Genomic DNA, 23,364 nt, shown 5'->3' on the forward strand with positions numbered 1-23,364 from the left:
TCTTGTTCAATTTTAGGTTCAGAATTTCCATATCTAAATTTCATCACGTGTTTCACTTTACATGGTTCAACACTACAATATCAAAAGTTACCATCAATATATCAGTTTGCATGCATATTTATTTAGTTTTACAACACAAATTGTAATTGATCATTTTATAAAATATAAATGTTCATTTTTCTTAATTACAGTGATTTGCATTTTAATAGGAAAAAAGTATCATATTAATATATTTGTTCATAAGTTTACAATAAAATGTACAATTGTATATATGTTTTCATAAATGAATATGTACATGTTCATAGTTTTGCAGTAAAATGAACATTTATATATGTATAAATGTGCAAGTACAAACATGTATATTTATGTAATTAAAAATCAACATTCAAATGTACAACTTCAAACAGGTATATGAACATTTAGTAATTCATAATTGATCATTATACCTTGGAATTGAAGACATTTCTTTTTCAGGAGGACCACTGGACGATATTATGTCTTGCAAAAGTTTAGGATCAACCAGAGGATCTTTGTTTTCTGGTTGCTCGTCCTGCTTTTGTTTTCTGCAAAACACATTATACAAATTAGTACTTTTCTTACTTTTTTTTGAACAAAATCTTAAAAAATTAAGTGTTTAATTCTTAATATTGTTCACTTACAAAGCTTCAGGATCTTCTTTGTCCTCTATTGGATCTTCCTTTTGTGTTCTACCAAAAAATTAAACAAATAAACTTGCAATTGAACAAAATTTCAAAAAATTAGGGTTTAATTGCAAAAAATTGCTCAAATACTTACGATTCTGATTTTTCAGTAGATTTTTGTAATGCATGTTCTTCTTGTAGAGTACTCATTGTTGATCAATTGTAAGAAAGTGCAGAAATTAGTATGAATTTTGCTTGTTCATACGTTTGATGAGAGAGAAAATGGAGAGAGAAAATGAAGAAGAGTGTAGAATTTGATCAGCTTTTTGAATTTTTTTTTTTAATTCGTATATATATGATTTTTTTGGGTGGGAAGTTGCATTTACTTGCAGTTACCGTGGGAAGTGGATGGTAACTGCAGTTAGTGGGGTGTGGTTAGTGGGGGAAGGGTTTTTCAGTAATTTCAGGGGGGGGGGAGTAGGTATTACTAGCCAAAGGGGGATGTAGTGAATAGGAACTAAAAAAATTATTCCCAAATCCCGTCCAAAATCGGGCCGGGCCGGTCTAACTTTGATCACCTCTAGTACCCGAAGAACATAAAATCTTTACAAAAAGAACATGTTCTTTATCCAGGTTACTCGGGTGATTTTATTTATTTATTTTTTTAAATTCTTTTTTTTTGTAAATACATTAAAAAACATATTGTATACTGTAAAGAACATAAACTCAAAGAACATAATAATCAAACTTAAAGAACATATTATACTCGCGTTCTTTATAAATATCAAACTTACACAATGTTTTTTTTTTTGCATATGTTTTTTCGGCATGGTGCTCCCGGACGCACTAACCACACATTAAAATCAAACTGATTGAAACAAAATTCATCTACCTAATTAATCCGATCTAAATAACTCGATTGCCACCTGTCCAATGCTCCGTAGTACAAGTACACGGAGTAGTCTAGGAGTAGTAGAGAATCCTTTTCATTAAAAATTGTGCCATCTCAAGAACAATACCAAACGAAACAAGAAAGAGAGATAGAGAGTGATCAGTGATCATAAGAATTCACAAAAATGGAGACCTCCGGCAATCTGACACCGTTATCGGAGGAATCGGAAGAACAATCTCAACAATCTTCTTCACCTTCTTCAAATTCTGCTTTCTCTAACATTCCTCCTCGTCATCCGCTCCAGTAATTCTCTCTTTCTCCCTAATTTTATTCCTAGTATTCATGCTGAAATTAGATTAAGCATTTTCAACACTTTTAATACTGTATGAATTTTGTTTTAATTTGATTGTTCAATGCGAAGTTGCTTTAATCAAATTTCTTAATGTTTTTCGCATAAATTTGTTGGAAATATTGACTAGTACTACTTAATTTTCGAAATTATTTTGATTTCATAAACCTGCACATTTTGTTTGAGTGTTCAGTACTATTTTGATTTGTTAATATTAAAAAGAATTTATTTGTAGCATGGATGTATTGATTATTCTTGAATGTCAGTGGTGATGTTATTGGCTTAGTTTAAAATCTTTAGATGATTTAGGTTACTATTAATTTTTGAGGCATTGATAGTTTTAGGCGAAAAAATCGAGTGTTGGTAATTTTTTGATAGAATTGAGTGCAAAGTTATTGTAATGGCATGGTTTTCAATACTATTATACATTTATACATTGTCAAACCGTTGTACTTTGTAGTCGTGTTTATTATTAAGAGCAAAAGTTGGGCTCTTAACGGCGTCTGCATAGAAAGTGCTAACAAATTCTGTTGTCGATGTTCGGATAACTGTTTTGCATTACTGATTCGATTGTGTTATTACTTATTCGGCCACACAAATAATCTGCACCAATCTGCTGAAATAATGGATATACATATCTATACTATTTCTTAATGCAGGAGTAGTTTCCCTAAATACTCGCCGTTGGATTGGACAAGCTATTTTGACCATGAGGATGATATTTGCATACCAGACACCGAAAATGTATGAAATAATTTTTTTTTTAATTTTTTTTTTTAGTTTTGGAAATATTAAGTTGAATAAAATCACTTCATTTCCTGTTAGTCATTTTTTATTTAGATTTTGCTACTTATGTGTTTATATTTTGTTTGATAACAGGTCTTTCATGTATATAAGGCTGGTTCAGAAGGGCCAGTTATATTTTGTTTGCATGGAGGCGGATATTCTGGGTACCTAGAATTTCAGAAATTTTCTTATTGCAAAGATGCTTATCATGAAATTTTGCTTCTTTAATTTGTGATGTGTTGCTTCTGTTTTATGCTTCTATTATTTTTCTTATATTTTCACAGACTTAAAGTTCCAATTCTTTGGTTTTAACGAAACATATGAATGTAATTTTCATTTGGAGTTTAATACTTCATTCTTATTAGATAATAGGGGACATTTTTTTTTTAATTTTAGTCCGTCCCAAAAATATCAAGCCATTTTCTAAATAAATTAAGTTAAACTTTGGATAGTTATTAAGTATAATTTAGTTACATAGTTATTTTTAGTGGAATTTGGAAATCAATCAATCAAATTTGGTTCATATAGCCGACCCCACCTATGGGATTAAGGCTTTGATTGATTGATTTCTCACTGTCTGATTAAAGATGAAAATCAAGCATGTGGAGAGAGGGAGAAATTGCAATTGGGAGTAATGTTTTATATCACTTAAAATATGCCTTTCTCCAGCATTTCAAAGTTTCCTTTTTGATATTGCTAAGTGGCATACTGTAACAGGTGCTTTTGTTTAGGTTGGCCTATCTAATTTATGATATTCATTTGATCAGGCTTTCCTTTGCATTGTCAGCGAGTAAGATTAAGGAAAAAGCTCAGGTTGTGGCAATGGACTTGAGAGGGCATGGAAAATCAGTTACAGATAATGATTTGGACTTATCAATTGAGGTGATAAACTTGTTGCATATGAGATATATTTCTTCTGATAGCAGAACTTCCTTGAAATAAGTTGTATATTGTCATCTGTAGACGTTATGCGCGGATGTGTTGGCTGTTCTGAGCACCATGTATGGAGATTCACCTCCAGCAATCGTACTCATTGGCCACAGGTTTGTTCCTGATTGCAAACTTGCTTCTTATCTATTTATATGCAAATTATAATTGTGTGGTTGACTTCTCTGCCCTATGTATCAAGATTCATTTCTACTGGAGAATGCTTGGTTCTAATTGCATTTTGTTAAGACATTGAATTTTGGCTCATGCTACAAATGTTTATTTCCAATAGGGTAGGGAATATATTTTAGTCAGAATTCATCTAAGGGATGGACTTTTTATGAGCAAAGGGGAGGGATGAGAGATAACTCCATTAATTGCAAAGAGGACATTACATTCTACTGTTTCCAATCAAAAATGCTGTCCTACTCTAACATCCTTGAAAATGCCTGTTATAAAGAGCTGCCAACAGGCTAGGTGGTCAAATTAGCGATTTAAGCATTAAATTCTTCTTTGCCCTTTATCAGGACGGGGTCATTAGCCATTAGCGTTTATGGAGTATCGTCCCTGGTTCTTACAAATCACATAGTACATATATAAAGTACTTACTACAAGTTGATCAACTTACTATGGCTCTGAAACATGTGTGGAGTATTGTTGTGGCCTCATCCAGACCTCCAATTTCGGTGATGTATGCTAGATGTGGTTCTAGTGCGGGGGGAGGTTAATTGAGGGTGGTAGGAGGAAAGAATATGGTGATGATAGTAATGTAAATATCCTGAGAATTTAATTAAGTTTTTTGTTTAGCAGAGTTCATGGCCTTTCAAATGTCTTGATTACCTGTTTCACCACTCACTGAAAATCAACTAAAGAAATACCTCTCTTCTTTAATCTTCATTTTCTGGTTTATATTCATTTTCTTCACCTTAAGTACTAGTATGTTCCTTTTGTTAGCTTAGTTCACATATATTTGTCTATATAAATTAAGGAAAAATTGCTGCGCAAGACATACCAATAGGTTTCCTGTTACTTTATTTAATTGTTTGGCTTGAAGAATTAATCAACAATCAAGTAGATAAACATAGACATAAGGTTCATAAGTCAGGATCATAATAGAGAAGAGATTTACCTGAGATGAAAAGAAATATTAGCTTGCATGGAGAAACCAACTCTTGTTTTATAACCCTTACTCTTTGCAAGACGAGGCGTGAGTAGCACTTTTTAACTACCAAAATGAAGAACAAAACCAAGGAAATGTATTCATTCAAGGAGATGCCCCCTCTTTTCCTTAATTGGCTTTGCTACTGCCCCCTCCCCCTCATGAGACTTACATGAGCCTATTTGTCACTCTCTTCCTCAAATTTCTTCCTTAATGATTTCATTGACTCTCCATGAACCATTCTCCTACTTTAACCTCTTTATTGTGAGTTTTTCCTCTTAAAATAGAATGTCCATCTTTCCTCACTAGATTTTCATACCAAGATTATAGGATCCTAATTCTAAAACTCAAAGTATAAAATGAAGTTTCTAACTCATGACTCCTATAGTACAAATTTGCAAGTACCTCACTTATTCTTATAGATCCCACCTTTCTTTCTCAATCCCACGGAGTAAGCTTTATATCAATTTTAAAGCATCAAGCTTATGTGGATTTAATGGAGGAGCTAAATGTTTTTGGATTTTGATTCACGATCCATAAAAAGAAATTTGATAGAGAATTTCCCTTGTCATTCAAGGCCCTCATATAGAGCACGTAGAGGTGCTCGTGCATTTTAATCTTCTTCTTTTTCTTAAGTGGGGTCGGCTACATGAACCAACATAAAGAGTTCTGAGGAGGTCACCCATCCGAGTAATGCTCTCAATCATATGGCTCATGTCAAGCGACGTGACAAAGTTGCCGATGGCCTATCGTAACCCTCCTTTATCCAGGCTTGGGACTACTACGGAAAACCCATTTCGGAATTGGCAATGTAAAATTTTTGACCAGTATAATAGTTTAAAAAACCTAATATATTTAAAATATATATCTCAAGAGTATTCTAATGTTATCGTGTATTTTCATAAAGATGGTTGCTAAAAGTCAAAACATGTCCACTAAAAAGGGATACAAGGAGGTGCTAGATATTAGAAAGTTGACTTAATAGCCTTATAGAGATGGGCACCTTTTTGTAGGATATTTTCGTGCCTAAAAACATGTTAGCTCTTGTCGTAAATAATGTTAAAGTTGTAAGTGTTCCTTAGCACTCCATCATTGTGGCTACAAAAATTATGATTGTTATTATTTGCTTAATGTGTTGTACCCTATTATGTTAAGACATGTACCTTGTATCTTGTGGGTATGTACCTTATAGCTATATGACATGAACCTCAAGATTTTTTTAAAAAATCTAATATTCACGGATAGAAATATTTTATTAGAAAAAAATAATTTCCGGGCATGTACCGTGTACTTTTAGGATATAACCTTATACTTTTAAGGCATGTATATAAGTACTTCCTCCGTTTTTTTTAAATGCATCACTTTTTGTAAATGAAAGTTTTAATTTAGATGCATCACTTTTCCTTTTAGTTAATAAATTCTCTCTCTCTATAGGGTTTAAGTTAAATAAGAGTAAGAATGAATATTTAGTATGTCGCTTTGGTACCCAGAATGGGACAAACGTTGAAGTGGTGACTTTAGATGGAAAGGAGTTGACCATGAGTGATGTTTTAAGTATCTTGGGTTGATCATCCAGAAAAATGGTCACATTGATCAAGACGTGGCCCATAGGATTAAGTCGGGGTAGCTTAAGTGGAGAGCGGCCACGGGAGTGTTATGCGACCAAAACATTCCCTTACTTTTGAAGGAAAAATTCTAGAGGACTGCCATAAGACCAGTGTTGCTCTATGGTACAGAATGTTAGGCTTCTAAGAAGGAGCACATTAAAAAGATGGAGGTTACGAAAATGCGAATAATAAGGTGGATGTGCGGGAACACTCTTAGAATCAGAAATGAGGTTATTCGCAAGAAAGTAGGTGTGGCAGACATTGCTGACAAACTAAAGGAAAATCTGTGTTGGTTTGGGCATGTAAGACGTATACTCGAAGGTGCCAGTGGCGATTCTAGGAATTCTTTGTTATGGGTTCGGAGTTCTCGAGCGTAAAATAATGTACTTCCTTTGTTGTTTCTTATTTCACATAATTTAACTTTTTCACTAATCACATTCACCTTTGATCACCTTTTGTGATTTATATGTAAGTTAAAGCATAGCCACGTAGGTTTTTGTTTAAATCGTCTTAATAAGTCTTTTTTTTTTTTTTTTGAAAACCTCGTTAAAATAAGTCTTATCACAATATCTATTAGTTATAATTTTTACTTATTTCGAATTAAATTAAATATACTAATGATTATATTAGATTTATACATTGATAAAAATGAAGCAGGTCAAATAAAATAGAACAAAACAATTAGTGACCAAATTAAAAGTTACAACTATAATTCGGGACAACAGCTTGTCATTCATGCAAATTTGCAACTAATATTATATATAATCCAATGAATCATAAATGACTAAGTAAACAAAGCGAAATTACAATTTACAAAGTAGTAGTAATAATAATAATAATAATAATAATAATAATAATAATAACTATAATAATAACAATAACAATAACAATAACAATAACAATAACAATAACAATAACAATAACAATAACAATAAAATTCCCTTGAAATGAATTTGGTTTACTGGCCAACTCAACAGCCAGGTAGCAAATGCAACAAGATATTTTATAAAAAAAAAATGTCAGGGAGAAGGTTTGATCCTGCGTCAATTGTGTAAGAAGCAAGGCTTTCACGCGTGCCTTCAACCACTGATCCAACACAACCTTAATCAGTAATATCAGCGCATTAATTGGTATTATATCCTTTTTATTTTCCAGACTTTGTAGAATTTTCAGAAGTCCAGTATGGGTTCAGCTGGAATCGCCACTGGAAGGTGCACTGGTTCAAAGAGTGGAAGAGTGGGACCATGGGGAGGTTAAACGAGGGAGAGGGAGACCGAAAATGGCTTAGTTGGAAGGAGTTAGGAAGGATATGGAGTATATGGATTTACATGAGGATGAAGCATTGGATCGTAAGGGATGAAGAAGGAAGATTTTTGTGGATGACTACACTAAATAATCAAATTTGGTTCATATAGCCGACCCCACTTATGAGAATAAGACTTTGATTGATTGATATCTCTCTCCTATCACATGGGCCCTCTTTATTTTTTTCTCTCTCTACTCCAAAAAGTTGCCTAGGAGTCCGCAATTACAAAAGCGATTCACCTGAAAAAAAAAAGGAGGTATATATATATAAAATATGTACCTTAATATTTCAAAACAAAAAATATTTGACTTTTTTATTTATTACTATGTACCTTAGTATATATATATAAAATATGCTTGTTACTAGCTTTTCCCGGTACATACACACTTGTTTGATATAGTCATAATATGATTATTGATGTTATGACAGCATGGGAGGTTCTGTTGCTGTGCATGTTGCTGCAAAGAAGACATTAAGTAGCTTGGCTGGACTTATAGTTGTGGATGTTGTTGAGGTTTGACATATATACACTTTATACTTTTGGTATTGTTCCTGGATATGTATTTTATCCAGCCTAAAATCATGAAAATTTCAGGGAACAGCCTTGGCTTCATTGGTCCACATGCGAAAAATTCTATCAAGCAGATCAAAGCATTTTGCAACCGTGGAAAAAGCTGTAAGTAGATTTCCCTTGTCAGAGGATCTACAATTTATAATTTAAGATGCCCCCGTTCTGCCTTAAATTATTTCCTGATATCAGATAATAATATTTTTTTGATATCAGATAATAATATTAAACTTTCATGATCCACTGAATTTAACTATTATTAGTGAACGTGAAATGAACCTTCTTTTTCCTTATTCAATTCCTTTTCTGTTAGCATTCTTATTGTACCTTACACTGAAGAATAAGGTGATTAATGTGTGGTACAAAAATTAGGTAGAGAAGAATAGAAAAAGAGATATGGCTGAAGTCCTTTGCAGAAACAAAGCATGGTAACTGGTGTTAATGTGATCATCTATGACTCATTAGCTTGAACGCATTTTTGTATCTGTCTCTAGCTTTAATAATTTCTTTGTAGCTTGATGGTCTTTGTCCATAAGGCTGTACCTCTCTTGTACTTCCTCTGTTTTCTTTTAAAGGCAACTCATCTTTTTGACACGCTTATTAGGAATTGATTAGTGTAAATAAACGAGCAACTTTAACAAAATAATATGAACACCAAGATTAGAGAAGGATTAGGTGCCACATGTATAAATTATTTTCAATAATTTATCTGTTTACCAAGTGTGTGCCATGGTGTGTTGCATTTAAAAGAAACACAGGAAAGTATAATGGAGAGTAGAATGGTGACATTTGGTGATTTTATAAAAAAATGTTTAATTATTGATGATTTAGAAGGGTTAGAAATTAATGGAGATAAGGTTAAGTTCATACAAAGAAAAAATTTCACCCTACCTTTTTTGAGCTTGCTAGACAACCTGAAGTCATGGATGGTTTATCTTTTTGCCAATCCAACTATCTGATGTTCTGAAGATTCTAAACATATTATTGCTTATACCAATCCAATACAAGATGATGAGCCTGATTAATCTTGATAATAATAGGTCTACCTGTTGAACCATGAACCATAGAAAAGCAATCTTCTCATTGTACACCTGACAATGTACTCCATAGAAAAGCAGGCTGGTCATGAATAATTGCAGAATTCCAAAATAAAAAAAATACAAAAAAAAGTATCATAATACTCTATGCTACTTGGTGAAGGGTAATACAATGCTAATGTTGGATATCCAAGTGTCAAACATGTTAAGGCTCAAAATTATGGATATGGGACACCAAATAATGGAAACAGGTTTGGTGATACAGCATTGATGATATACATTCCTGTTTTCAAAAGTGTTTTTTTTCTTTTCATTCCAGTTTAACTTGTCTAATAGTTTATGTTATAATTGTGATCTTCAACATAATTTCCTGGAATTTTTGTGTATAATTACTTTAAAGATAGGCTATTTTGTGAACAACTGCTCGTTTTTTAAAATTTGTTTAGAACTACCCATAAACGATTTTCGTCCAATTGAACCGTTTGTGGGGCCTACTATTACGATTTTCCACTCAATTAAATCCCTCATATACTTTCCCTCCAAACTCATCCAAAATTCTAAGAGAACCAAATTTGAGCAATTCAATACAGTTTCTCACTAAATCATGTAATATTTTAAGCTCTATTTTAATTCTTGGTTTGTTTAATTAGTTTAGGGTTTTTAATTTACTACTGTTAACATAATTAGGGATTCAATCTAGGGTTTTGGGCTTCAATTCAGCTTAGGGATTTTAATTTCTAGGGTTTAAGGCTTGAATTAAATTAGGGGTTTTGTTTCATCAATTAAAAAATATTGGGCTCTAATTTGAGCAATAAAAACTAGGTTTTCCACATGTTCAGTAATTTATCCTTACTTTTATCCATTGATGTAGTTTCACCCTTAAATATCAAATTACCCAAACAACAAGATTATGAGTAGGAAAGAGAGAGATAGCAAAGAAAAGGGTTTTAGGCTCTGTCAATTTTCAGAAAAGGGGGTGAATTGAATTTGGAGATTTGTTTAGGTCAGATTAAGATGGTGAAATTAAAGGTAGGAGGTAAAAGAAGAGGACTGAAATTGGAGGTAAAGTAAATGAAGGAGGAGAGATAATTGAAGAGAGGAGTTAATTGGATGGGATATAGTAAAAGTGGGCCCAACAAATGGCTAATTAGACGAAAATCGTTTATGGATAGTGTTTGACAAACTTTTGCGATCTTACGAGTAGTTCTATATAAAATTTTTAAAAAAGGGTAGTTGTTCACAAAATTACTTTAAAGATAGGCTATTTTGTGAACAACTGCTCGTTTTTTAAAATTTGTTTAGAACTACCCATAAACGATTTTCGTCCAATTGAACCGTTTGTGGGGCCTACTATTACGATTTTCCACTCAATTAAATCCCTCATATACTTTCCCTCCAAACTCATCCAAAATTCTAAGAGAACCAAATTTGAGCAATTCAATACAGTTTCTCACTAAATCATGTAATATTTTAAGCTCTATTTTAATTCTTGGTTTGTTTAATTAGTTTAGGGTTTTTAATTTACTACTGTTAACATAATTAGGGATTCAATCTAGGGTTTTGGGCTTCAATTCAGCTTAGGGATTTTAATTTCTAGGGTTTAAGGCTTGAATTAAATTAGGGGTTTTGTTTCATCAATTAAAAAATATTGGGCTCTAATTTGAGCAATAAAAACTAGGTTTTCCACATGTTCAGTAATTTATCCTTACTTTTATCCATTGATGTAGTTTCACCCTTAAATATCAAATTACCCAAACAACAAGATTATGAGTAGGAAAGAGAGAGATAGCAAAGAAAAGGGTTTTAGGCTCTGTCAATTTTCAGAAAAGGGGGTGAATTGAATTTGGAGATTTGTTTAGGTCAGATTAAGATGGTGAAATTAAAGGTAGGAGGTAAAAGAAGAGGACTGAAATTGGAGGTAAAGTAAATGAAGGAGGAGAGATAATTGAAGAGAGGAGTTAATTGGATGGGATATAGTAAAAGTGGGCCCAACAAATGGCTAATTAGACGAAAATCGTTTATGGATAGTGTTTGACAAACTTTTGCGATCTTACGAGTAGTTCTATATAAAATTTTTAAAAAAGGGTAGTTGTTCACAAAATAGCCTATCTTTAGGGTAGTTCTACGCAAAAATTACTTTTATTTTATCTTTCTTTTCCATTTTACACCCATGTCATGTATGTTATCCTTCAAAATTGGTAAGATACATGCATTCAGGCACCATACTCTACTTCCAATATTTTGGCGCACTTGAGTAACAATTATTTTGGTGCCTTGATGAAAATTGAAGTGCTAGGTATTTTGGCGAGTTTATTGAGTGACAGTGGCCAAACCAGATATTTAGTCCTATATGAAAAATCGTATATCCTAATATTTCGGACCGAGAGAAATTTGATGAAACAATCCGGATATTTGATCCGCCGTATCCGAACATTAAAATATTGATTCGGATATCTGTTTTTTCTCCAGATATCTGAGATTTTAAATCGGTGGTGGTTTAATATTTTAATTTAAGGAAAAATTATCTATCAATAAAAAATTAAAAACTGGATTTTTCAAATATTCGAAAATTTCAAAAGCTGATCCGAATCCTATCCAAAATTTTCTGGATATCTGATCATAATATCTAAAACATAAATAACCGGATCGAATATTCGAAATTTTGGATCAAATCGGTTGGATCATGGATCGGGTCAATCAGAATATCAGATTGGATTTTTTGCCCACCTCTATGAGTGTAGGATGCGGGTATGTTAAAGACAATGGATAGCTGAAATAAGGTAGTGTATATCAGTAATGGGGATATATTTTGCTTATGATTACTGAAGATCCTGACCTAGAGGAGGAAAGGTCCAAAGTTTGGAACTTGGGATGCTTGTGCTGCTAAATGAAATCATTTAAAAGAAACATATGGTATCCATGATTTCAGATGTTATCCATAGCATTGTCATGATTGAATTTTGTTACCATTTATGTCTGATCCTGATTCTAAGTGTTTATCTTCTGTTTTGTTCTATGTTTTACAGATTGAATGGAGCGTTAGAGGTGGATCTTTAAGAAATATTGATTCTGCCCGTGTGTCAATTCCTGCCACATTAAAGTATGACGAGTCAAAGCAATGGTAAGTATGATAGAGAACACTAACCCTTTTCCAAATAATTAATAGTTTTCTTCCTATTGTTTTCTTTTCTTTCAATCGAAAATATGATTGCATGTCCTTGGATCAGGGAAAGATAGATATACACATTATTAAAGATGCTGTAATTAATAATTTTTACGGCATAGGTATGTGGCTGTTATGTGGTTGTTGGAGGGTTAAATAAAAGAGAATATCTTAAATCTTTTGTATAGTCCTAGTATTTGTATGTAGCTGTTATTAGGAATGGGTTGAACGCTTTAAAAGCAAAGGGGCTGAGGATGGTTATCTCACTTGACGTTTGCTTGCTTATTGGGCTAATAGTGAATCCTTTTCACATGTTTTCTTCATCACTGTGATATTATTCGTTACTTTTGGAGATGTCTCTTTGAGGTTTGTGTAGAGGCTTGGCTCTGGCCTTTGAAGTTACCGGGGTTATAAAGATTCTTTGAAAGATTCGGTGGGAAGAAAGAGAAGTTGCTTGGGTCTCGCATGATCAACTGTGGAATAGTGATGTGATGACTTTCTTAACTTCTAAATGGGGGCTGAGACGACCGGAAATTTCCATATTGTTTTCTTGATATAGTTTAACTTCTACTTTCTGTAGTTTTAATTTCTTGATTGTAAATTGAAAGGAAAAGAAAGAGTTGGGGTTAATGGATAAATACAAAAATACAAAATAAATTGTGAAAGTCTACTTTAGTGTTGTGTATGTGTATCTGTTTCTTGGTTGGTGACTTTTTCTCGAAGAAAGTGTTTGTTTTCATGCATAATGCTGTACGATGAATCCAGTTAAAATATTGACAGATGCATGCTGAATGAAAGTTGTTTCCTTAATTGCCCCTTATTGAAGTAAGATAAGTGATGATTTGAGTACTGAAGCTTCTTTCATTTAAGTTAATATGTTTATCATGACCAATTCATGGTAGCCTACCCTAAGTCGTTTTGGGACAAAGGCTTTGTTGTATACTTACCATGACTGCAACCCTTAGAGTTCTATGATTCCTAAACTCGCCACTTAGCCCTGTTGCATTAGTGTCGACCCAACCCTGCTATAGATCCGAGAAAAGGTGGGGGATTTTGGGGAGCAGAAATAGACCCGGCATGTTATAATTGACAAAGTAGACTTACCTCTTCTCTCTACAATATGAAGTATTTTCCAATTTGTTACCTTTTTCTCTCTATAACTTTCTATTTTAAAGACTATTATATTGAGATATGTTAGATAATTGTCTTACAAAACTTTTTATGGAAATTCACTGCTGAACTGAATAATTTTGTGATTGAAGGCTTTGTCCTTTATATGAACGACATGGATCTTGAATTTCCATGATTTAATGGAGTCCTGCAATCCAGAAATATAGGATAGGTCAAGGAAAGAGAAAGAGCAGAGAGAGTGTATACACTACATGTTATAATATTTCTATAGCTCTTATTAATTGATTATTTGCTATATTTTACTCCAGGTCTACTAACTGGTCTGATATTTGTATGCAGTTATGTGCACCGAGCTTGTCTGGAAGAAACAGAACAGTATTGGAGAGGCTGGTATGCAATTATTATGTTCGTTTTTAATATGCATGTATGGATGAGAGTAGGCTTGTCCATATTAGATAATAAGATTATATGGATTACTATCATTTCATAGTTCATGTGCTCTGTGCTTTGTCTTATTTTTGTGGAGAAGTGTGCTAACTTCCATGTCTGCAGCACAGTGCATTATGCTTATTCTATGACGTTTCAATTCAATAACCTCCAATGATAATATAGCTATCTCTATGGGATGGCGAGAATTTGATTTGCGTAATCGTTGTTCTCCAAATACCTCATTTTCCGGGTCCCCAAGTGACTGTAAACTTCTGACACATATCTGTACTTTGAATAAGTGAAATTAATGGCCCAGTGCAGGAATGAAAAATTACTGCTTGAAGTTAATTAAGACTGATTTGGCAGCTGTGTTAGGCACACGTTTTATTAGTGAGGACAATTTCTTTGGGATGGAGGAAGTATATATTTTTGTTCATATAGGGAACATATCAGTGAGGCATTCTGCTAAACTAATTGATTCTTCGGGACTTTTAATTTTTTGTGAGCCTTCTCATGGCTGCTTAATCTTGCCATCCCCATAACCATTTTTTTTGCTTCAGCCAATTTCCTTGAAAGACTTAAGATACCTCTTGGGCTTCATTTGTATGATGGAAATTATATTCTAGAAAAAAAAAAAAAATATTCCATAGAAAACAATTTTCAATGGAAAACACTATTGTAATTTTTTTTTTTGATTGATTCCTTACTAGGAAAAACTATTACGGTAGAGGAAAATGGAAGTGAAAGGGAGAAAATTGATAAGAGGAGAGGAAAGGGATATTAGAAGTAGGGGTCGTACGGAAGAAAATGTGGCATTCCTTTCTTTCAAAAGGAATATATCTTCTACTACTGAAATCTATTTTCCACCTTCGGGAAGATTGTTTTCTTCACTTTTTATGAACCAGTCGATAGGAAATGAGAAAATCAATTTGTTGAAAAATTATTTCCTTCAAAACAATCTTAAGGTTTAAGCTTTCATATCGATGCTAGCTTTGGGTAGGTTTTAATGGTATGGTCCAAAGATAGAGTCCAAGATTGGCAATCTTGTTGGCTTTGCTGTGTTAACTGTGAATCTTGCATGTATGTCTTTCCTCATTGTCTAGTGGCTTATCAACTTTGTCGAAAGTTGTTTGTCTTGTGTTGGGAGTCATGGGCTTTACAGGATTTCTCCTTTTCAATGAGTTGTTGCATATGAGATTTAGGGGGTTTTGGCCTTTCCTGTGGTCAGAAGAAGCTGTTAGGGTGCTTTACTCTATGGGGATTTGGTATTGTGTTTGATTACAGCAGAATTCCTATCTCTTCGTGAGGCCTCCCTTTCATGTAATAATCAGCTTTGGCATAGAGTTTCTTCTAGCCTCATTTTGAGATAGATTTACTGGGGTTTGTAAGAGTTATTCAATTTTGTGATTAAGAAATACTTCCTCCATTCCCCTTATATTGCAACAATTACTATTTTAGGTCACAAATATTGCAACATTATCATTTATGCACTGCTTTCTCTCTAGCTCTCTCCTCATCATATGGATCCCTCTTTCTCTCAAATTCCGTGTCCACCCTGTTGCAATATTAGGGGAATGGAGCAAGTATTTAATATTGATGGTGGTCTTTGCTTTCAACTGAGGACATCTCTTCCTTCTTTGTGAACTCATTCTTCATTCACATTTTCAACTGAGCAAGTAGGTACTTCATAAGATTGGTAATTCACCTGCCTTTCATTTAATCAGGTGGTAAGTTAGCTAGTTAATCTCTATATACTTTACTCCAACCAGTTAGTGGTTTTTTGTAAGTGAAAAATGGTTTAGATTTGGTAATGTTTGTCTCCATGAAATTTGAAAACTCTTGGCGAATCCTTTTACGATTGCTTTCTCTACTAATCCTAAAACTGGATAACTTAGACCTATTTTCAATTATAAATTCTTTTTGGGAAATTCATTTTGGTAACACCATAGTTTTTAATTTTTTCAGTAGTGAATTGTAAAAATTCTTATTATCCTTGGTAAATCTGAATTTTTTATATTAAGTTAACCATAACATTAATGATAAATTGTATTTAAATATTTAACTATAGTTAGTTTACTTTATTTTTTATTTTTATTTTTTCACGTTAAAAAAAAAAAGAAATCACAGTATTTTTTTTTTTTTAAAAAAAGTCACCCCCTTCTCTCGGCTCACTAGCCAGCCACCACTTTACACTCTCCCGCCCCCACCCACGCCGGCGCCCGACCACTTCCTTGTCGGCACGCCGGCCTCCCCCTCTCCCTTCCCCTTGAAACAACAGAGCCACCCTCCGCAACCACCGCTATCAATCACCCTCCGCAACTCGCCACACCGCAATCAATCACCCCCGCAAGCAATACATCACCACCGCAATCAACCAACCAGCAGCATCCTCCGCAACCACCAGCTAACAACCTTTCCCCCGCCATTGCACTTCTCCTTCTTCCAGATTCACCACCCCCTTGCCCGAATCCCCCTCCCCAACATCCCTCGAAATTAAATCTCCCCAATTTGTTCCTCCAAAACCACCTCCACCTTGCCCATCCGAAACCTCCAAACATTCAATTGTGTAGATTAGGGTTCGACTGCTTAAAAAATTCGCAGGGGGATGGCGGAATGGCGTGGCACGACAGGGATGTTGGCGAGGATGGAGGTTGGGGATGTTGGTGAGGACGGAAGCTGGGTGTCGGTTGGGAGCCGGCGTGGATTGGGCAGCTGGAGTGGTGGCTAGCTGGTGGCCTAGTAAAGGGGGTGAATTTTTTGTAAAAAAATTATTTCTAGAATCATTTAAATGTTAAAAAAAAAAAAACACTATAGTTAAAATTTATCATTAATGCTATAGTAGACTTAATATAAAAAATTCAAGTTACCAAGGATAACAAGATTTTTTTTTTATTCACCACTGAGAATATTTAAAACTACGGTGTTACCAAATAGAATTTCCTTTCTTTTTTCATTGTAAAAATTTAGAAAAGATACCTGTTGCACATCTAGTTGGAAACGTAAATTCTAGGATGGTTGCGTGTACAACCCAGACCCGTACTTAGACTCGTCCAATTTATTAAATAAAAAAAATAAATAAATAAATAAAGTAATACTTGAAAAGTAAAGCCTAAAAGTAAACCGTAAGTAAGGAGCGTATGTATAGCTGACTTTGCTGCATATCTCTATTTCACTTTCACCGGTCCAACAAAGAAACCTCACTCCTCAGCTTCAGTACTCTATCGTCGGTTTAAGAAAACCATCTAAATTGTCAGTTTTAAAATAATTTGAACTCCGTATTAGGTTTTTTTTTTTTTTTTTTTACATTGTTGTTGTAAGATTTGTCAAATTAATAACGTTTTCATGGTTTTTTTTTTTTTTATTTTTTAATTATTTTTTTTATTTTAGTGCTATATGCAAATATGCAATCGTACACTAAAAAAAGACAATTAAAAAAAGATGACAAACCCATAGGGTCCGAAGGTCTAAAAATTTTAGACCCTAAGGGTCCTGGTAGGGTATGGATATGGGAAAAAAATTACGGGTCCGAGTCCGGGTATTACTAGACCCTACCTAAACCCTACCCATTAGCATGGGATTTAATTTTGCATTGTCATGGCCCTATTCAGCTGGCTAATTGAGGAAACAAAAAAAAAAAAAAAAAAAAAAAAAAAAAAAAAAAAATCCTGTAGGATGATAGAAAAGGTAAAAAGGCAACTTAATTAAATTCATTTAAAAGTTTAAAACCATATTAACCCAACTCTTTCCTAACTGATTTTATAGTTATTTCAGTTATCTATTTAGCTTCACTATTTCCTTCTTAAATCATGTGTTAAGGATAAATGTTGCAATCATAAAATATTGGAGGAAGTAACTTATAATAATAATAAATAAAAAATAAAATAAAATAAAATAAAAAAAGCTTAGTTTAGGAAATTAGAGAACTGCCTGACATATAACAATAATTCCTTCATTATAGAACTTTGGATTTGCTAGATGCAAATATGCCAAAAAAAAAAAAAAAAGGGTAAAACTATTGACATATAACAATAATTCCTGTATCTGCTATATGCAAATATGCAATCGTATATGATCAATATTTGCAATTAAAAATAATTCCCCACTATATCAATATTTGCGGTGTTTGTAATGGTAAATAAACCTCTGGATGTGATCATGTTGGATTATGTTTATTCATATTCTTGTTTCTGGTTTGATTAAAAACTATTTATTATAATGAGAAAAGCAATGAGGAAGTTATACAGTAATTAAAAGAAGAAAGATGGAGAACATGCAATAGAGATACAAGAACTTTCCAAATCCATTGAATGTCTACAATGGTGCATTCTAGCTATAAAAATTTTGGCTAAGTAAAGTTTCATTGTATGCTATAAGCCTTCAGCCTTTTGTAAAGGCTATGCTTGGCTGGAGATTCTAAAATGCATTTGCCAAACACAGCCAACTGTGGCCACTATACCTTTCCCATCCCAATATTTGTCACTAATTACAAAGCGATTATTTTTATAGCTAGCTATTGATGCTATAAGGTAATTATGACCTATCTGTGCTCTTCAACTGGGCAAAAACATAAGAATATAAGAAGACTGCTACCTTTTCACCCAGAAGTAAAATTTACAAATATCACATCACCCACCCCAACAATTTTTACTTTATATTTTGTGATGTCTTGTTTTTTGATTTTTTGAAATTATGTTATCGGACATACAGAAACAAAAACACAGGAGGTTTTTAAAGAAGCTGAAAGACTTTCCTATTGAACAACATTGGAATCAGAAAGGAGTAAAAGTTATAAAGAAAGGAGCTTATTTTCTGCAGATGAAAATACCTAATGGGAATGCTGGTGGGTGTAGTATCATTCTGAGGAGGTGAAGGAAATTGAGCTGCTGCTTGGATAACTTAACTGATGTTGCATTTTTCACTATATTTGTCCCATTTTGATGTAACCTTTAGAGGCAATAAAGAGATCATGGAGACTATCTCCTTTATTTGAGAGTGAGCTTAAAGATTGCATCTCTTGAATGGTCTCCATAATATCTATCACCTGTATCCCTATGCCCAAGAACAAAATTTTGAGCAAAAGATGATAATATCTTTGTGTTGACCAAGCCCATGCTCGTGTACAAGATAATGAATTTGTTACCCCTTGACACTTATGGGGTACATTCAACATTCAATCAATCCTGCTGGTCATTTCAATCCATTTAGTTAAAATACAACACTCACCCTGTATTTGATTGCCTACCTTTATATAAAGCGCACATAAATGCCTTGTCATTTCCCAAAAAAAATCGAGCCAAAACACCAAATATATTATGATTTGTCAAATGCTGCACATGAAATTTAAAGTTTTCTTACACGTTTTGTGTGCGGCTGCCCACACTATGTGGCTTCTTGTAAAAGAACAAAGTAACCCCTATGACACTTACCGAGTAACCCCTGTAGTACTGATCCAGTAACTCCTAAACATTGACTGAGTAATCCTTGTAACATTGACGAAGTAACCCATAAGGTGGAGAGTGAGGAGTGGAGGGTGGAAGCTTGTGCCTGTGAAGAGGAGAGGTACAGGTGGTGCTGTGGTGGAGAAGGTGGCTGCCGTGGAGAAATTGAGGAAGGGTAAGATGTTAATTTATGTTGAAAAGGTGAGGGTAAATAAGTAAAACTATTAGGTTAAATTTGCCTAAAAAGGAAACAGGTGAAATAAAAAGAAACTTTCTTAAAAAGAATACAGGTCAAGTTGATAAATAACTGAGGGTGTATGTTTATCAAGGACTGAGGATGTATGTTTTATCAAGAACTGAGGAATTATGTTTATGACTTTGTGTGCTGGTTACTTGGTCAGTGTCTAATTGTTTGATGTGATAAGTCAAGTTTTGACTTTTCTTTAATGTATTGCAATACCAAATTGCTTGTAGCTAGCTCTTAATTAACTTGGTTTAAGGTCTATTTCTTGTGCCACTAAACTAAGGATTCTTTTAAGTCATTAAATTGATTGGATTTTGTAATGCAAATCATTGATCGACTTCTTTTTGTCATATCGTAGTGTCAAATCAAGGTTTTCTAGACCTAGTTTAAGCCAGTAATTAATGGCTGACATGTTTTTAGGTTTCTTGCTTTTCACTTCACATTTGATTTATAAGAAGAGAGCAATTCCGTTCCCCTAAGTTTTAGATATTAGTCTGAGATTATTGATGAAATGTCAGGATAGTTTGTGTTAGAATATTATATTTCGTAAGTAAAGAGTGAATTTATTTGTCCTTTTCCTATTGCAGGTATGAAGGCCTTTCAGAAAAGTTTTTGTCATCTCCTGTTCCAAAGCTCCTGTTGTTGGCAGGAACTGATAGACTTGACAGGTTTAGCCGAACTTTAATATGTTGAACGATTTCAGAGTCACAAATTTTAATTGGGTGATCATATCTTATATTCATGTCAACTTTCATTTTGCTGCACCACAATTCTCAGTTTTTAGGTTCTTGTGAAGGTGCCCTTTGTTAAATGGCAATATAATTATGTGATCCGTTAGCTTTTGGATTATAATGAAATGTATTTTAATGGTTTATTATAAATGTTTCTTTTGTTGTAAATCAAGGGTCAAGTCTCTCTTCTATTCTAGGTGTAATCCTGTGTTGATCTTACCCCCTTTACCATGTCAACTAGACAAAATTAAATTTGAGGCTAACAGGCCAAGTGTTCTTTTTTTAAAATTAGGCAGTGTCATATTTATATATACTCCTTCCCTATTAACTGCCACAAATGGGTTTGGCATTAATATTTTAGGCACAGACATATGGAGTGTACAAACGGACCTTTATTATGAAATATCTTATTGTTAATTAGTAAGAGAGGGAGGAATTGTGTAGTTTGGTGTGTTAGATGTGTGGGTATGTGTAATTATATATAGGGATATTTATGTTATATTGGGAAATGTAGCACATACAATGAGATGGAGTGAGTGATTATTAGAGCCAGTAAATCTTGAGCAAATATCTGACTTTCAAGAATTTATATCTTTTGGCATAATTTGATTTATGAACCACTTATTATTTGTAGATTGTAGTGGGGTACTTTTTCCTTTGTTGAGTCAAAGGAATTGCATACTTCATTATACCTTCTTGAATCTTGAGAATAAATTTGAAAGCAGGTTTTTCTATTTTATAAATTTGGTCAACTGTATGAACTGTGATGTATGCTGACTTGGTTCCTCCATTTTCTGAACTTTATACTGATAAACATACTGAAAATGTAATCTGATCTGCTGTTATAGAACTCTCACTATTGGTCAAATGCAAGGCAAGTTTCAGATGGTGGTAGTCAGACACACAGGGCATGCCATACAGGTTTAATACATGTTATGGTGTTTATGTAATTTGACCATCATGTGAGAATTTTTTGTAACAAGTTAACTGTTATTGCAGGAGGATGTTCCGGATGAGTTTGCAACACTCATCCTCAATTTTATCTCTAGAAACCGGATAGGCCCCCATGGCATTGAGGTCGGTATTTAAAACATATATGATTCCGTTAAAAATTTTTGGGAATTTTTATGGAAGACCAATTATTTAAATAGATCCATTTATCCTTCAACCATCTATTCTCTAACCCCTTCTCAATATGAAAACCTTTTTTTTTTTTATTTTTTTGGGGAAATTCTACATGGTGGTTTCTATTTATTTTACATCTAGTCATCTATACAGTGGATCTTCTTTGGCCTTGTTGTGATCCTCTTATTGTTTTATGGTAAACCTCTAGCTTAAATAACTAATTTTCCCTCCTAATTTTTTCAATCATCCCATCTATACCACCGCCACCACCACTGCTAGTAGTCATCCCCATTCTCTACCCATCAAAAACCACCCAAACTCACCTCAAACTTATCCCACTCACCAATGTAACCAACCACCACCCAACAAACACCACCTCAAAACCATCGCCATCCACTCAAAACAATCCATCTCACCCCAAAACTACCCCCTCTCACTTGAAACAACCCACCCTTACTCGATAGGTAGTACTTGTATTTTATTAAAGTTTTAACCATATAACACCAAAAGTTAGCCATAAAACAATTCTATGGGCACGTTGGAGATACGAGTGAATAATATACTACTTCCATTCCTTAAAGATTGCCCCATCCTCAACTTTCACTTTATAAAAAATTGTATTGAGTGAGTAGGTAGATTTGTGTTTTTGGTGTGTGAGGTAATAAAAAAGTAGAGTGGAATTTTGGAGACTATGCTAACTAATGGAAATGGAACAATTTTGCAAGGACTACCCAAAAAGGAATATAGGGAAATATTTAAGGGGTAGAGGGAGTCGGTAGGAACAAAGGCTAATGAGGTAATAGCGTCAATTTAACTATGTAATTAATCAGCAATCTCTTTTTCAGTTTGAGTGCTGATACAATAATACGGAGTAGCATTTTGCATCTTCTATTTACATCACTGGGGTGTACTGTGTATATCTTCTTCATGAACAGATGATTTTCTTTTAATTTGATCCTGAATTGGCTCTCGTGCAGATACCTGGTCTTCGTAAGCCATCAAAATAGCCAGTTAAACAACAGATAGTAATGGAGGAAAACAGACGTATACTTGGAGGGTGGCATTTGAACTGAAAGACTCACCTGCAAAATGTAGTAAATGGTACAAGCTAAATGCCCTGGCCGCAGTATCACCATGCAGTATGCCAGTATGGGGACCTTTCTTAGAATTAACTATCTAAATCATTAGCTTGTTGTGAGGATGCACATTTGCCTTGGTAGACATGTTTTTCAATGCGCGTGTTTAGGGCGGTAGCCGGGTTAGGTATCTACTAGTTTCACTTGCTATAGATACTTGCATTATAAGTGTTTGTTGTTAGGTAAAAATATGGATATTGTGTCCCAACTCCCAACATTGACATCAAGAGGAAATAGAACTTTTTCAAAGATAGTAGGTCAAAGTGATACCCCAGGTCTGTAAATACCTACATTTGTCAAAGTGAGAAACTGATAACCATCTTCTAATATTCTACTTCCTTTTTTTTTAATTGACACTTTCATTTATCAATATTGCCAACATACAATTTTAAAATTAGTAAAAGCAGATATGATTTAAACAGATTTCTCTACATGATTTATCCAAAAAAAAAAAAAAAAAGATTTCACATTATTGTTTTATCGTAGCTATAAATTACAAAAACTAATCTAAGTATAGAGTTGTCAATTCGGGTAAACAGGTCAGGTTTGAGTCAGATAAGTGTGGATCGGGTCAATTCGGATTAATGTCATAACCTATGCGGGTTGGGTTCAGGTTGGGTCATGCTTGAATCGGGTCACATTGGGTCATACATCTTATCGGGTTTGGGTCGGGTCAATAACAGATTGGTTACATT

General features: G+C 33.8%; 1 protein-coding gene across 1 annotated transcript; it reads left to right on the forward strand.

Annotated features, from left to right (window-relative positions):
• Positions 1 to 1,550: 1,550 nt before the first annotated feature.
• LOC110682781 (protein phosphatase methylesterase 1-like) lies at positions 1,551 to 23,025 on the forward strand. The gene is made up of 13 exons (XM_021859117.1): positions 1,551 to 1,836; positions 2,542 to 2,626; positions 2,762 to 2,832; positions 3,436 to 3,550; positions 3,632 to 3,711; positions 8,097 to 8,181; positions 8,263 to 8,343; positions 12,299 to 12,393; positions 13,906 to 13,956; positions 20,265 to 20,345; positions 21,257 to 21,329; positions 21,408 to 21,485; positions 22,511 to 23,025. The coding sequence occupies exons 1-13, from the start codon at positions 1,718 to 1,720 to the stop codon at positions 22,538 to 22,540; spliced, it is 1,044 nt and encodes a 347-aa protein (XP_021714809.1). The 5' UTR covers positions 1,551 to 1,717; the 3' UTR covers positions 22,541 to 23,025.
• Positions 23,026 to 23,364: the final 339 nt, after the last annotated feature.

This window comes from Chenopodium quinoa, unplaced genomic scaffold (genome assembly GCF_001683475.1).
Source record: "Chenopodium quinoa cultivar QQ74 unplaced genomic scaffold, ASM168347v1, whole genome shotgun sequence".
Lineage (NCBI taxonomy): Eukaryota > Viridiplantae > Streptophyta > Magnoliopsida > Caryophyllales > Amaranthaceae > Chenopodium > Chenopodium quinoa.

Excerpts from the sequence above, each read along its gene's own strand:
- LOC110682781 (XM_021859117.1), top strand. The coding sequence starts at position 1,718 with ATGGAGACCTCCGGCAATCTGACACCGTTATCGGAGGAATCGGAAGAA. Across the intron at positions 2,627-2,761 it reads GCATACCAGACACCGAAAAT|GTCTTTCATGTATATAAGGC; the intron begins GTATGAAATAAT and ends GTTTGATAACAG. Across the intron at positions 3,712-8,096 it reads ATCGTACTCATTGGCCACAG|CATGGGAGGTTCTGTTGCTG; the intron begins GTTTGTTCCTGA and ends ATGTTATGACAG.